Source organism: Coptis chinensis, chromosome 3 (assembly GCF_015680905.1).
Source record: "Coptis chinensis isolate HL-2020 chromosome 3, ASM1568090v1, whole genome shotgun sequence".
Taxonomy (NCBI): domain Eukaryota; kingdom Viridiplantae; phylum Streptophyta; class Magnoliopsida; order Ranunculales; family Ranunculaceae; genus Coptis; species Coptis chinensis.
The window spans coordinates 53364488-53379872 of NC_141458.1; the positions used below are offsets into that span (position 1 = coordinate 53364488).

The window sequence follows — 15385 nt, forward strand, 5'->3', positions numbered from 1 at the left end:
CTGTAGAAGTAACCGTACAAGAATTAGAAATTGAAAACCAAATACCTCAATATATCCCTAGCAATGTTCCAGTCCCTAAATCATCAATTCCTCCACCTAACCCAGTTAGACAATACAAACCAAAGGTACCTTTTCCAACTCGCCTAATGACACCCAAGGAGGATGAAAATTTTGATGAAATCAGAGAACATTTAAGAGTCTAACCATAAACCTTCCATTTCTCGATGCCATCAAACATTTACCCAAGCATACCAAGTTTCTTAAGGATATGTGCACCAATAAAAGGAAAACTCACATTCCAAAAGATGCCTTCCTTACAGAACAATTTCCATCCCTCACAGAGACCAACGGAATAGTCAAATATAAAGATCCTGGTCGTCCTACCATTCCTTGCACTATAGGAGACAAGTACACTACCACTGCCTTACTCGATCTTGGAGCAAGTGTTAACCTCCTTCCATACTACCTATTTAAACAACTCGGTTTCCACGAGCTTACACTTACCACCATGACATTTCAATTAGCTGAACGATCCATCATATACAAAAAAGGAGTGGTCAAAATTGTGCTTGTCAAGGTTAAAGATTTTTATTACCTTGTTGATTTTGTCATCCTCGACACCGAAGTAGCTAATGATGTTATACCCATCATTCTAGGGCGCCCATTCTTGGCAACTGCCACCGCTCTCATAAATTGCCATAATGGATCTATGACCATGTATTTCAGGAATCTCTTAGTAGAAATCAATGTCTTCAAGATGATGCATCAGCAGATGGAAGAAGAGTTGGATGACAAAGTTAGTATGCTAGACAGTGTAGTGCAAGAGTACTGTGATCAGACTTTCCCAGAAAATGAGGTGCATCAGTTCTTATCCTTCAGAGATACAGTATAAAGAAGATACTTTAATAACTTTGGAATCAGTTTCTTTATGCACTTCAAATGATGAGTTACTTGAGCATGAAGAGACATCACCATCCCAAGTGTTTTCAATGGAAGAACAAAATCCTGTAGAGACATTGTTACCCATAACACCTACTTCTGCCCTTAAACCTCTCCCTCTTGACCTGAAATATATCTACCTTGATACCAATGGTACACATCCCATCATCATTTCAGCCCAGTTGTCAAAAGAGGAAAAAGAACGCTTAATTAGAGTGATTCAAGAACACTATTCTGCCATTGGTTGGTCTCTTGATGATATAAAAGGAATTGATCCAAAGATTTGCACCCACCGAATTGACCTGGTAGAGAATGCTAAGACTTCTAGAGAGCCACAGCGCCGGTTAAACCCAGCTATGAAAGCGGTAGTAAGGGCGGAGATCCTAAGATTACTGGATGTTGGAATCATTTACCCCATATCTGACAGTGTATAGGTCAGCCCTATTCATGTGGTGCCAAAGAAATCTGGGATGACAATGGTCCGTAATGAGGAAGGAGAGTTAATTCCAGCACTTGTTCCCATCATGTGGAGGATTTGTATTAATTATCGGAAGCTGAATGCCATCACAAGGAAAGATCATTTTCCCCTGCCATTTGTAAATCAGATGCTTAAACGTTTAGCAGGACATGCTTATTACTGTTTCTTGGATGGGTATTTAGGGTACTTTCAGATTTTAATTGATGAAGCAGATCAAGAAAAAACTACCTTCACTTGCCCTTTTGGAACATATGCTTATGCACGTATGCCCTTCGGTCTCTGTAATGCACATGCCACATTTCAACGCTGCATGTTACACATTTTCAGTGATATAGTGGAGATTCATGGAAGTTTTTATGGATGATTTTTCCCTCTATGGAGATTCTTTCAACAATTTCTTATCCAACCTGTCCAAAGTATTGGCGCATTGTCAGGAAATATTTGGTTCTTATGGAGAAGAGGCATCAATGCAACTCTGATAGTAGAATAGGAAATATTTGGTTCTTATGGAGAAGAGGCATCAATGCAACTCTGATTCAGGCATCCTCTCAGCACATCACAGTTATGGTAAATGAGTGTGTTATTTCAGCTGTTCACGCCAATTGTTTGATGGTTAATAGAAGAGCTTTATGGCAGGAACTATCATCTCTAAACCCCTCCGCTCCTTGGGTTGTGGTAGGCGACTTTAATGTGGTCCTACAATATGCGGAAAAGAAAGGGGGATTGATTCCAAGAAGAGTTGCAATGTCGGAATTTTATGATTGGTACAATGTTTGAAACCTTCAGGAAAGTTCTTTTGTGGGTTCGAGGTATACATGGTGTAACAATCAGCATGGACAGGGAAGAATCGTGTCTAAGTTGGAGAAAATTTTCTTTAACCAAGCATGGATACACAAGTTCCCAGAGTGGAGATACAGGGTGGATAGTAGGTTAGGGTCAGATCACTCACCATTAATTGGAGATATGGTAAAGATTCCAAGACCGAGTAATGTGCCCTTCAGATTTAACAAGGCTTGGATCACTCATGAAATTTTTTTGGATCTAATGAAGATGAGTTTATAGAAGGTACACCTATCTTCAGGGTAGGTAAGAAACTTAAGATGCTTAAAGAGGTTTTTAAGGCTGGAATACTTCCATTTTTGGGAATATAGAGGATAACATCAAGAAAGCTAAAGAAAACTTTGCGCTAGCCCAAGAAGCAACTGATAATAATCTTATGGATTTGAATATACTGAATGATATGGGAAGTAAGGAACAAGCTTTAGATCAGGCCTACAAGACAAAGAGTATTCATTGGAAGTTGAAAAGTAAAGTTTCCTGGCTCTCTGATAGTGAAAGGACTCGACTTATTTTCATAGGGTATGCAACATCAAGCAAGCTAAATCTATGATAACAAAGATGAAAATAGAAGATGGAAATGTCTTGTTCACCCAGCAGGATATAGCCCAGCACATTGTTCAATACTACACAGAGAAGTTCCAATACAAAGAAGTAATGATCGATGATGCCTTAATAAATCTCATTCCTATGAGAGTCACTTCTGATATGAACGAGATGATATGTTCAATCCCTTGCGAGATAGATATCTTCGAAGCCATTAAGAGTAGTAATGTAGACAGCTCCCCAAGCCCAGATGGTTACCAAGGCTGTTTTTATGTGCACTGCTGGGATATCATAAGAAAGGATGTTTGTATGGCAGTCAAGTCTTTCTTCAGAGAGGCCATCATACCAAAGGGCACGAATGCAAGTTTCATTGCCCTCATCTCAAAAGATAAAAATGCAAGTAAGTTGTCCCAATATCGGCCTATATGCATGAGTAACTTCCTCATAAATTTTTTTTCAAAGATTATGCAGATTAGGCTAAACAACTTCATTGAGGTTTTGGTTTCAAAGGAGCAAAGTGGTTTCATCAATTGGAGAGAGCCACAATCCAATATTGGTTTTGCTTCTGAGATGATGAATGTGTTAGACAAGAAAGTCTATGGTGGGAGTTTAGCCTTGAAAGTCGACATATCCCAAGCCTATGATACTCTGAGCTGGGAGTTCTTAGTTGTCGTGCTTGAGAGATTTGGATTTCAGAAAAATGGATAAAGATGGTGATGGCTTTGTTGAAAACTGCTAAATTATTCGTTCTTCTAAATGGTGGGCCAGTTGGGTATATACCAGTTGGTAAGGGATTGAGACAAGGGGATCCCCTATCCCCACTCCTGTTTGCGTTAGCGGAGGATACACTAAGTCGGGGTTTGAACAAACTCAAAGAGATAAGGAAAACTATGCCTCTAACTAGTGCAAAAGGAGTGAGTGCACCAACTCACTTACTATATGCAGATGATATCATTATTTTTTCAAGAGGGGATTACAGAAGTGTGGCGAACATAGTGGAATTACTGGAAAGGTATCAAGTATCTTCAGGACAGATAATCAACAAGACAAAAAGCAAGATGTTTCTAGGTGGTATGACTCAAGAAAGGCAAGATCATCTCCATTAAATGCTGAACATTCAAATAGGTGCTTTACCTTAAAAGTACTTGGGTGTGCCTTTGATAGCAGGTAGAATCACTAGGGCAGTAGTGACTCCTTTACTGGACAAAATCAGGAAAAAGATTACCGCGTGGAAAGGCAAGCTTCTCTCCTTTTAAGGGAGATGCGTGCTTATACAGTCGGTTCTTTCTAGCATCCCAGTATACAATATGGGTGTTTACAAGTGGCCATCTAGCATCATTAAAGAAGCAGAGTCAATACTCAGAAACTTTCTATGGTCGAGCAATCCTGCGATCAAGAAATGTCTAACAGTCTCTTGGGATAAAGTTTGCAAACCGAAGGAGGAAGGGGGGCTGGGCATTAGAAGGTTACTGGAGCTCAATCTGGCATTGTTGATGAAGTTGGCTTGGCATGTCAAATACAAAGAAGATGATTTTGCTGTGTTTATGCGGAGTAAATACTTTACTAGAGACAATGAACCCATCGAATACTATACAAAGTCATCTCTATGGCCAAGCATCAGATGGGCTCTACACGAAGTTACTTCAAGATCTCAGTGGCTTATAGGTGATGGGAACAAAGTGGACCTATGGAGAGATGCCTGGGTTGGTGAGCAATCTATCCAACAAGCATTACCGCTTTCCACAACCCAGCTGAAGAATTGCAGGGCAAAATTCAGTTCGATAATTCATAATGGTGTATGGAACATACCTCCTCCACTTTTGGTGTTGTTGCAACATATGGGAGTGGACACAAAGAACCTTCTGATCATAAGGCAAGATGAAAGGGATTGTAGTGTTTGGAAGGAGGACCTTAAGGGAAACTTTTCAGTCTCTTCAGCATTTCAAGTCATCCGAAGAAAAAACACGACAGTGGATTGGTAACAACAAGTGTTGAATGAGTATGTGCATCCTCGAACTGCAGGGACTGCTTGGAAACTTTGCCGAAAGTTTGCGACAACAGACGTTGCCATGCAACGCAGAGGACTTCAGATGGTGTCCAAATGCTACTTGGGTTGTCAAGCAGAAGAAAATCTTCAGCACATCATATGTGACTACAGTTTCGCAAAGGAAATATGGGAGTGGCAGGGAAGTTTGGATTCCGATGCTTTACAAATTTAAAGGAGGCAATATTGAGATGTAATCACAGAAGTACAATCATTGTACATTTGTGAACTGCAACCATAATGGAGGGAATGGTTCTCCTTTGGAAGCATAGGAACATGGTAGTCTTTGACAACAAATGCCCACACCTGATGTAGTGCAAAATAAAGCTCCAAACCCTTATATATAATGCCTACTTCCTCTCTAAAGGAAATATGCATGGTGCGGCAGATATGAGGATTTTGGAAAAATGGGGTTTATAGGCAAGACATCCGAGACCCCAAAAAATCAGAAACTGTAAGTGGTACCCACCTGATCTCGACATCATTAAGATCAACACAGATAGTGCGTCCAAAGGAAATCCCGGCGAAGCAAGTTATGGTGCAATCTTTAGGAATTCGAATTGTGAAATCTTACAAGTACTGTGCAGAAATATTGGTTCTATCCCTTGCTACATAGCTGAAATCCGGGTATTCTTGAGGGCATTGAGGAGGCAGTAAGTAAGGGGTGGAATAAAGTATGGGTGGAATCAGACTCTATAGCAGCGGTCATGGCCTTTGGAGAGGACCAACTCCCATGGTGCTTAAAACAAAGGTGGAAGAGAGTTCAAAGCAGTCTGTCTCATTGTCATATTACAAACATTTGGCAGGAAGCAAACTTTGCAGCTGATTTAGCCACAAACCATGCGCTTTCACTCAATCACACAGGTCAAGTTTTGTATGAGGGAAAACCCGACTGGCTTTCTAGATGGGAATCTCCCTCGGTGACCTACTATAAGTTTGTTTAAAGGTGGTTAGGGATTGTACAAACCCAAATCATCTACTACAATGTAATTTGTACCCCTTTTTCCCATTCTAATACAATTTTGCTAACTTAGAAAAAAAAAAGGCGCATTGTCAGGAAAAGAATCTGGTCCTTAATTAGGAAAAGTGTTACTTCATTGTAAAAAAAAGAATAGTGTTAGGTCACATTGTGTCTAAAAATGGTATAGAAGTAGACAAAGCTAAAATAGACAAAATTTATACTCTACCTATTCCATGAAACATCTGTGACATATGAGCCTTCCTAGGCCATGCTGGATTTTATCGAAGATTCATCCAAGATTTCTCAAAAATTGCTAAGCCATTAACTAATCATCTTATAAAAGATGCACCCTTTGAGTTTAACTCGGAATGCATGCAGGCTTTTGAAAAGTTGAAAGCTGCCTTAATAATTGCACCTATAATTCAACCTCCTAATTAGTCAAAACTGTTTGAGCTCATGTGTGACGCCAATGACTACGCTGTTGGCACTGTTCTAGGTCAAAAACATGATAAGGGACCTACAGTTGTTTACTATGCAAGTAAGACACTAAATGAGGCTCTAAGAATAATACGACCACTGAAAAGGAATTATTAGCCATTGTCAATGCCTTAGACAAATTTCATCCTTATTTAATAAGTTCAAAAACCTTAATCTACACTGATCATCCAGCACTTAGGTACCTTCTTGCAAATAAGGATGCTAAGCAGAGGTTGATCCAATGGATTCTCCTCCTGCAAGAATTCACCTTGGAGATAAAAGATAAAAAAAAAATGAGTTGAAAATGCAGTGGCTGACCACCTGTCTAGGTTAACTAATGATAGTGACAGTAATTCCAAACCCATTTTAGATTCTTTTCCTAATGAGCACCTTAACACGATCCTTTCTGTACCCTGGTATGCTGATATTATGAATTATCTGGTGACTGAAGAGACTCCGCCGTTATGGAATAGAAATTAGAGGAAGAAGTTCCTAGCTCAAGTAAAGTACTACCATTGGGATGACCTATATCTTTTCAAATACTGCCCCGATAAGGTCATCCGACGTTGCATTCCATAATAGGAACAGTTTGCAGTCCTTTCCTTTTGCCACGAGCAGGCTTGCGGAGGTCATTTTAGTGCAAATAAAACTGCTGCTAAGGTCTTACAATGTGGATTCTGCTAATCAACACTCTTTCATGATGCATTTCTTCATTGCAAAGTATGTGCTCGTTGCCAATATCTCGGTCGTATTTTTGCACGTAACATGATGCCCTTAAATCCCATTCTTATAGTTGAGATTTTTGACGTTTGGGGCATCGATTTCATGGGACCTTTCCCAACTTTTAATGGTTTCATCTATATCCTAGTAGCCGTAGACTATGTATCTAAATGGATTGAGGCCATACCATGTTGTAACAATGATAACAAAATAGTCATCGGGTTTATAAAAGAAAACATTTTTTCAAGATTTGGTGTTCCAAAAGCCATCATCAGTGATGATGGATCACATTTTTGCAACCTAGATTTTGAACATATCATGAAAAATTATGGAGTAATTGATAAGCTCCCAAATGTGTGTTTTATTACCAGTATATTACAGCATTACAACTCTTCTTACGCTTAACGAAAAGACAACTCATAGTTTTTATTGTTTTTTTAGGTTATAGAGTATTTCAGACCACTTATCATAAAAGTTGAGTCTTAACACCAAAAGGAGCCTTAATCACGCTTATTATGAAGACCAGAAGCTGCTATAGAAAAGTGCTGAAAAAGTCATAGTCAATGGTCAAAGCCCTCAATTCAGAAGACCAGAGATGGAGGCCCTTATCTCAAAATATGACATTCTCTCAAAACCTACCTTGGTCAAGAAGAAATCAAAAGGCAAAAGCAAAAGTGAAGTGTGAGGTGTCTAATTTGTAATGGAGAAAGGCAAATCTATAAAAGCCAAAAGTAAGGATATTTAACCCAAAAGTAAAGGAGAGAGAAACCATCCATTGTCTTAGGATCCAAACCATTTGGTTTATTTAATTTCTTGTCTAGTTTTTGAATTCAAGTTTTTACTTTATTACTTGTTTTATTTCCTTTCAATCAAAACTTGTTATTTTACTTGTTCTTATTTCAATCTTCAAGCAATCTTTCTTTCAACGTTTTCAAGTCATTACAATATCAACAACTAAATCTTTCATGTTTTCATTAGCTTAAAATCAATCTAATCTATACAAGTGTCTACATTTCTTCTTCACAACTCCTACACTCAAAATCTAAACAATTTAGGATGAACCTTACTTCTAAAACAAACTCTTTTGAAGTTACTACCACTATCTAAAGCTTCAAATGGTGTCGCCGTCATGGATTGAAGGAGTGAGAGTGCTTGGTTAAGAATCTAAGAAGGGAGCATCATTCTCATTTTTCCATTTCAATTTTTTTCAATTTTTTGTCATTTTATTTTATTGTTTTTCAATACTGATCTACTTTCTTACAAATTAGGTTGCGAGACAACAAAGCTGAAGAGGAGCTGAAGACATAGCCAAAAGATGACCGATCTTCACCGGTGTCGGCGGGCGACCGCCTAGTCACCTCTAGAGACGTGGGTCCATTTTTTTGGTAGCTCAGTTGGTTTTGAATGAATAGTTATACTCTGAGCATGAATTTTGTAATAGAGTAGGAGAAGTCAGTGGAACTTGTTTGTAATAGTTAGAGATAAAAAAAAAACGAAAAAAAATTATGAAAAATTAGTTTTTTGATTGATTCCTTATGATGAACATGAGTTAAACTTGGTTTAAGTTATATACTTATCAAGGGATTAAAGTTTTAATTGCCTTGGGAAGTTCAAGTGTGTGAGCCAAGTTGTGGATTATAGCTCACATACTATGAATCAACTTGGTAATCAACACTCTAAGTCCATTTGACTCTAGTTAATCTAGGTTATTAATATAAAACTAGTTAATCTATTAGATTAGCATAATATTAGTTTAGTTTTAAGTTTGGTCCCTTGAAGGCAAAGTTGTATAAATTATCAAAAACCCAATTTGTGGGCCTTTTAAGTGGTCCTTTATTGTAACTTAAACCAGGCTAAAACTCAAAAGGTTTGGTCTGATTCTCAGATCATGCGCCAACCGATGTCGCCTTCTCCTCAAGCGGCATGTAAGCATGGCTTGAGAGGTAAATTATAGACCTCCTCGAAGCCTAAGTAAGACGATAACTTGTGTGTTCAAGCATACTTACATGATTGTTTGAAATTTACTTTTTGCACTACAATTTACATTCACGCATAAGGCTGAACTCGAGCCACATAACAACCATTAGGAAGTCATTATCCAATGTAGGTAAATTGGACATTGCTTTATTCTTGAAGCCCTAGACCAAAAAAAATGAATTAAAATCAATCAACTAGAGCCCAAAATTGTCACGCTCCTCCAGAAAAGAAAAAAAATATAGCCATGAGGATTTAGAGTAATCAATTACCAGATTCCAGTGGACCAACTACCTTCCTCACTCCCCTCCCCCCAGATTCATCGTGAGTGAGATTCTTGGTAACACACCACTTGGTGAAGTGACTACGTACTCTTCTAAGACGTGCAGTAGAGCCATCCTAGTCTCGCGCCCAATTGTTCCTCTGAACAGGGCATAATAAATTATAGACCAAAGCAAAGTTTTCAAAATGCCAAAAAAATGAATTTCTACTATTTGTGCATCATTATTGATTGAGCATTCATGTCTAATCAATATGCATCGCAACCGTCATGGAATTACAATGTAAACTCAGAACCTTGTTCTTTTTGCGGTAGTCCTTACCACTGCTGGTTATCTCATTGTCCATCATATACTGAATTCGAGTCTACTATGAGAAATCCCTACTATTATGAACCTTAATTTTCAAACTTCCCTAATATTCCATACACTCAAGAGTTTTCCAGTCATGCCGATAATTCATGGAGTTCCATCATAAATAGTCAACCACCATTCATCTATCCATATGGTCAGTTAGATTGCGATTTCACCCAAAGCCCATTACCATCCATATCAAATTTATATCCCACTCTACCATCTATCACAGACCAACTCTACCAGGAAATGGCCAAGCAAACAATACTAACTCAACAAATAGCAACTACCTTATATTGTCTTCAATTCGATCCAAAAGATGCCACATCTGAGACTAATATTCTTCCCACCAGTCCAGAACCCAACCAACAAGAGAAACAAGGTGTTACTATAACAAAGCCCATTGTTAAAGCCCATCCTGATATTAATGACCAATTAAAATTTCATCACCATCCACCTGACTATCGTGAGAATTCCAGATTTTATGACAATGACTATATGTCCGAAGTCACAGTTTCTCTCACTTGTCTTAACGCATCATCACCCATAAATGAGAAAACTTCGGTAGAAAAAACTCAAGAACATGTATTAGACTCGACACATTTGGAAAATGGCATTGAAAAAATTTATGAAGATCTAGGCAGTGAGGACAAAGAAATTGAAGTGCTTGAAAAAGAGGGAGTAAAATCTATAATGGAAAGTGGATTCCAATTTAGTTTGGCCGTTAAAGACTTATTGATGGAACAAATTTGTGACATCCTTACTATTGCAGATATAAACCACAATCTTGTGGAAGCGCCAAAACTAAATGAAGAAGTCTTTGAGCCCTTAAGATCATGTGAAAAACCACCACCCAACCATCACCATCCCAATTTAACACCGCTTGAAATCCAACCTCCATTCATAAAAATTCCACCTATTTCTGAGGACGGCACCCAGAAACCATTTCAAAGAAACCATTTCAATGATGGACTCTTGTGTTTGTATATTGGGCAAAGTCTCTTTACTAGGAAGATTTAGAAAATTATGAATGATCTCAAAGTTGAGAAACCTGGTGTGTCCTATTCCCCATCATCTGAGCCTCATGAAGGACATCTACTACCAACCTCTCACTCTTTTGGATAATTCAACTATGACGAGTTATTGCATAAATTCCATGATGTGTTACACAAACATCATCTTATCATTCTACATATTACACTCATGCATAATCTCATTCTGTTTGGGGGTTTATGCTTTCATATGTTTTTCTATAAAGATCCCCAACTGTTTAGATTATTAGTATATAGTTAACAAACATATCATCCATCTTATGCATAGTCTTGGGGAATCCGACTTAAAACAACCCCACATATAGTCTTACATATATGACTATAAAAAATTCATGTTATGTTTTCTCGATGCATTCCATGGGAGTGCATCATTAAGGTAATCGGGCCTTCCTCTTGGAGAGTGTGGTTGCAAGTGCCGGAGCCTTAGTCCATGTATATCTCGCATATTCTTTGTAAAACACTTTTTACTCATCGTTTGAGTAAGTGTGAACTTGTGGAGCGAGTATACAATTTTCTTTTTCTTTATTTTACATTTCTTTTTTGAAATAGTTATTTTTCTCTATTCTTATTATGCAAGGTTTTTGATACATCAATAGTTATGTGATTTTTTCAAACAAACAAAATGGGCAATGGATTCCACATAGACCAACCTTTAGAAGTATGTAATCTCCATTCTTCTAAGGGCGGTTTGAGGATCAGTTATGTGTTAATAAGGGTCACCCATATCATCATGCACTTTCTGTCTCAGCTTAAACCATATAGATACCAATTGTCCCTTGCTCACCAACATATCATCACATCAACCATCAAATACATTCAGACAAGGACAGTGTACCTACAACAATCAGAACAGAGCATTGGTTCCCATCCCATTTTAACCAGATCTACCAAAATCCACCAAAGAGATCTAGTTTCACCACCCACTAGTGTCCAATCAGCTAAACCCTTCCATTATATCTTGCGTAGTAAACCCTCCAATACACATAACTGAAGCCACAATCTGACTAGATTGGGTTCAGTAAAAAGCTGACACGAAAGTTGCCTAAGATACCTGTTACGATTTCTTTTCAATCACTACTTTTGAGTACGAATCTCTTTAAAATATCTCTCCATAGTTTTCAAAACTAGAGGATGTAAAATGAAAATTATATGCCCCGAAGTAACCAAAATGATACCGGATCAACGTATAATTTTATCTTCTTGTTAAAATCTCTATATGGTTAGAGATACCTTTATATTGAGAAAAACATTTACTATTCAAAAAAAAACCACACACACATACATTTCATATGTGTCTGTATAGATAGTTGTTTACATACTTTATGTTTCGAACTTTTTAGTGTAATAATAATCATGCATGCATGTTAGATTGTCTGCATTTCATATGTTTTCAAAATACAAAAACCCAAAAAGATTTTTTTAGTATAATAAATATCCCTAGTATAATAAACCATGTATTTCTCGTTCTATATCAAACAACCCACGCCCCAAACTTATTTGGGGATAGCGTATATTCATCATGAAGAACATAATACAAGTGTATTGCTATTTTTGCTCATATTTCTATGGTAATCTCTTTCCTTATCTCTTCATACTTTGAGGACAAAGCATAGTTCTATTTGGGGGTGGTATAGTAACATTTTACAAAAACTAGGCATTTTCTATATAGTAGATATAATAGTATATTTCTTCCTTTCTAAAACTTTATCGAAAAAGACCAAAAATATTTTTCCGTGTAGTATATTAAAAAATCTTGTTTCCTTTTTCTAGGATGAATAAAAAGTTTAGAAGTCTCATTATAGCAATAGAGTAAGGACTTGTTCTTCATACTTAGATAAATATACGTACAATAGTTTCTGCATATTTTCATAAATGGCATGCATCAGCATTTACTTGTATATAATAGTGAGTCTCCGAAGCCAATGTTAGAACAATTAAGTTCCATATCCTGTGAGAATCTAGCCAAAAGCCTCATTTGAATGATTAATTAAGTGATGACACAAAGGATGTCTAGATAGAAAGACCACACGTCCACTTGCATGATCACCACGCTATATCCTAAGAAAGAATTTAGGCCCATTTTGGATCGATATAGTCAAATAAACGTTAAAACCCAAAAAAAAAAGTTTTCCTTTAGTTACCCCTCTTGAGCCTTCACCCTTTCTAAAAGCTTTTTTATTCTTCACAAAAAATTCCTAACCCGTTACAACACACAATAAAAAGCTTACCCAGCTGATGTGTTAAGAACTGGATGGATATCAGAAAAAAAAGAAGAGAAGACCTTGTACAAAAACAGAATAGTTATTTTCTTCAAAAATAAAAGAAAAGAAAGAGAAGAAAAGAAAGACCCATCAAAAACCAAAACTCCAAAAAAATCAAATGAGTCAAAAAAATTGAATCTCCCAAAAGTTCAAAATCAAAAGGAGATGATATCAAGAAAAAAAACACAAAAACAAAAAAAACAAAAACAAACAAACAAACAAACAAACAAACAAACAAAAGCAAAGTTAGAACTCCCAAAAGTCAAAATCATATGGAGTCATAAAGCCAAAGGGCTAAAAAAATGTATCACAATTTGGAAGTAAAAGAACAAAACGAGGTTCTTCTCTGGTTACAAGTATATCATGAAGTCCCAGTTTCTCGACTTATCATATTTTGTTTTTCCTTTCTTTTTTCTTTCTATACAATCACCCTAGCCCCGTAACTCCTAATAAAATACCTCTAGCTCGATTAGGAATAAGATGGTGTGATAGTAAGTGGCAAGCGTGATCAATTGACCCCAATTTCTTTGGACGTCATTTGAGTATGCGAGGAATATAAGTGCCCACTGTAATTGAGAGAATGAACCTTAAGTTAATCTATCAGAGAGTTGTGATTGCAACACACCCCTGTGAGAACCCACCTTAAGGAAGCTCTCCAAAAGCCTCAGAAACGACTCTGCTTTTACATTTCATTGCTCATGTTTTGCGCATTTATCTTTAGATGATTAAATTACTGTATATATGTTATTCTAAGTTCAAAGGAGCTTGTCCTTATTCACCGCTAATGAGATGTATGAACTTCTGAGAATAAATAAGGAAACAAACTATGACCCTTTGTACTAAAGAGAAGAAGTTTGTGAGTACCTTCACTGGAAAACTCTCACAAGGATTAAAGCTCGTCCACTAGGAAATTCCTAGTGGTTTAAGGCCTTGTTACATATAGTCAATGCAATTGCACTCTGCAAAATGAGATTAGTATAACTTATAGTAAATCACTCATTTGTGAGCTTAGTTTTTTCTCTCATCCTTGCTTAAGGACAAGCAAGATGCTATTTGGGGGCAGTGATCAACTCCCAAATATGCATTTTATTACCCGTATATTGCTACATTACTATCCTTCTTACGCTTAACGAAAAGACAACTCATAGCTTTTATTACCTTTTTCAGGTTATGGAGTATTTCAGACTACTTATCATAAAAGCTATGTCTTAACACCAAAAGGAACCTTAATCACGCTTATTATGAAGACCATAAGCTACAATGGAAAAGTGTTGAAAAAGTCAAAGTCAACTATCAAAGTCAACGGTTAAAGTCAAAGGTCAAGGTCAAAAGTCAAAGCCCTCAATTTAGAAGGCCAGAGATGGAGGCCTTTATCTCAAAATATGACATTCTCCCAAAACCTACCTTGGTAAAAAAGAAATCAAAAAGCAAAAGTGAAGTGTGAGGTGTCTAATTTGTAATGGAGAAGGGAAAATCTGTAAAAGGCAAAAGTAGGGGTATATAACCCAAAAGTAAGGGAGAGAGAAACCATCCATTGTCTTAGAATCCAAACCATTTGGTTTGTTTAATTTCTTGTCTAGTTTTTCAATTCAAGTTTTTACTTTATTGTTTGTTTTATTTCCTTTCAATCAAAACTTGTTATTTTACTTGTTCTTATTTCAATCTTCAAGCAATCTTTCTTTTAATGTTTTCAAGTCATTTCAATATCAACAACTAAAGCTTTCATGTTTTCATTAGCTTAAAACCAATCTAATCTATACAAGAGTCTACTTTTCTTCTTCACAACACCCACACTCAAACTCTAAACAATTTAGGATGAACCTCACTTCTTAAACAAAATCTTTTGAAGTTATCACCACTATCTAAAACTTTAGTAACCCACAATGTTGCAACTCCATACAATCCTCAAACAAGTGGTCAATTATAAGTTTCTAATCGAGAGATTAAACGAATCTTGGAGAAAATATTTAATCCAAATAATAAAGACTGGTCTCTCCATCTGAACGATGCACTATGGGCATACATAACCACTTTTAAAACACCTATAGGGATGTCCCCCTATAAGCTTGTCTTTGGAAAACCTTGTCACCTGCCAGTTGAATTAGAGCATTGTGCCCTATGGGCAATAAAAACCCTTAATTATAATCTCGATGCATGAAGAATATGTATTGGTAGTGGTGGAAAGGGTTTTGTTGTTCATCTTAGATTCTTTGTTTAGAGGAAGATTTTTGATGGATGAAACACTAAACTTTGTAAGTCTTCTCTCCTAGTTTCTTTTGGCTATTTGGAATTACTCTCAATCTTAAACTTGTATTGAAATGATTAAGAAACTTGTATTGAAATGATTAAGAAAACTTGGTTTACACTAAAGCTTAAAGAACATGAAAATGGAAAATAAGTAAATAACAATTTAATTTAAAAACATTTAATCTACTCCTAATGGCCAAAGATTTAGATATAGGGT

The 15385-nt window shown here is 36.8% G+C and overlaps 1 protein-coding gene across 1 annotated transcript; it reads left to right on the top strand.

The window, feature by feature from the left end:
• The first annotated feature begins 268 nt into the window (after positions 1 to 268).
• Positions 269 to 892, top strand: LOC147510000 (uncharacterized). Its single transcript, XM_086597980.1, has one exon. The coding sequence runs from the start codon at positions 269 to 271 to the stop codon at positions 890 to 892; it is 624 nt and encodes a 207-aa protein (XP_086454106.1).
• The last annotated feature ends 14493 nt before the right edge of the window (positions 893 to 15385 follow it).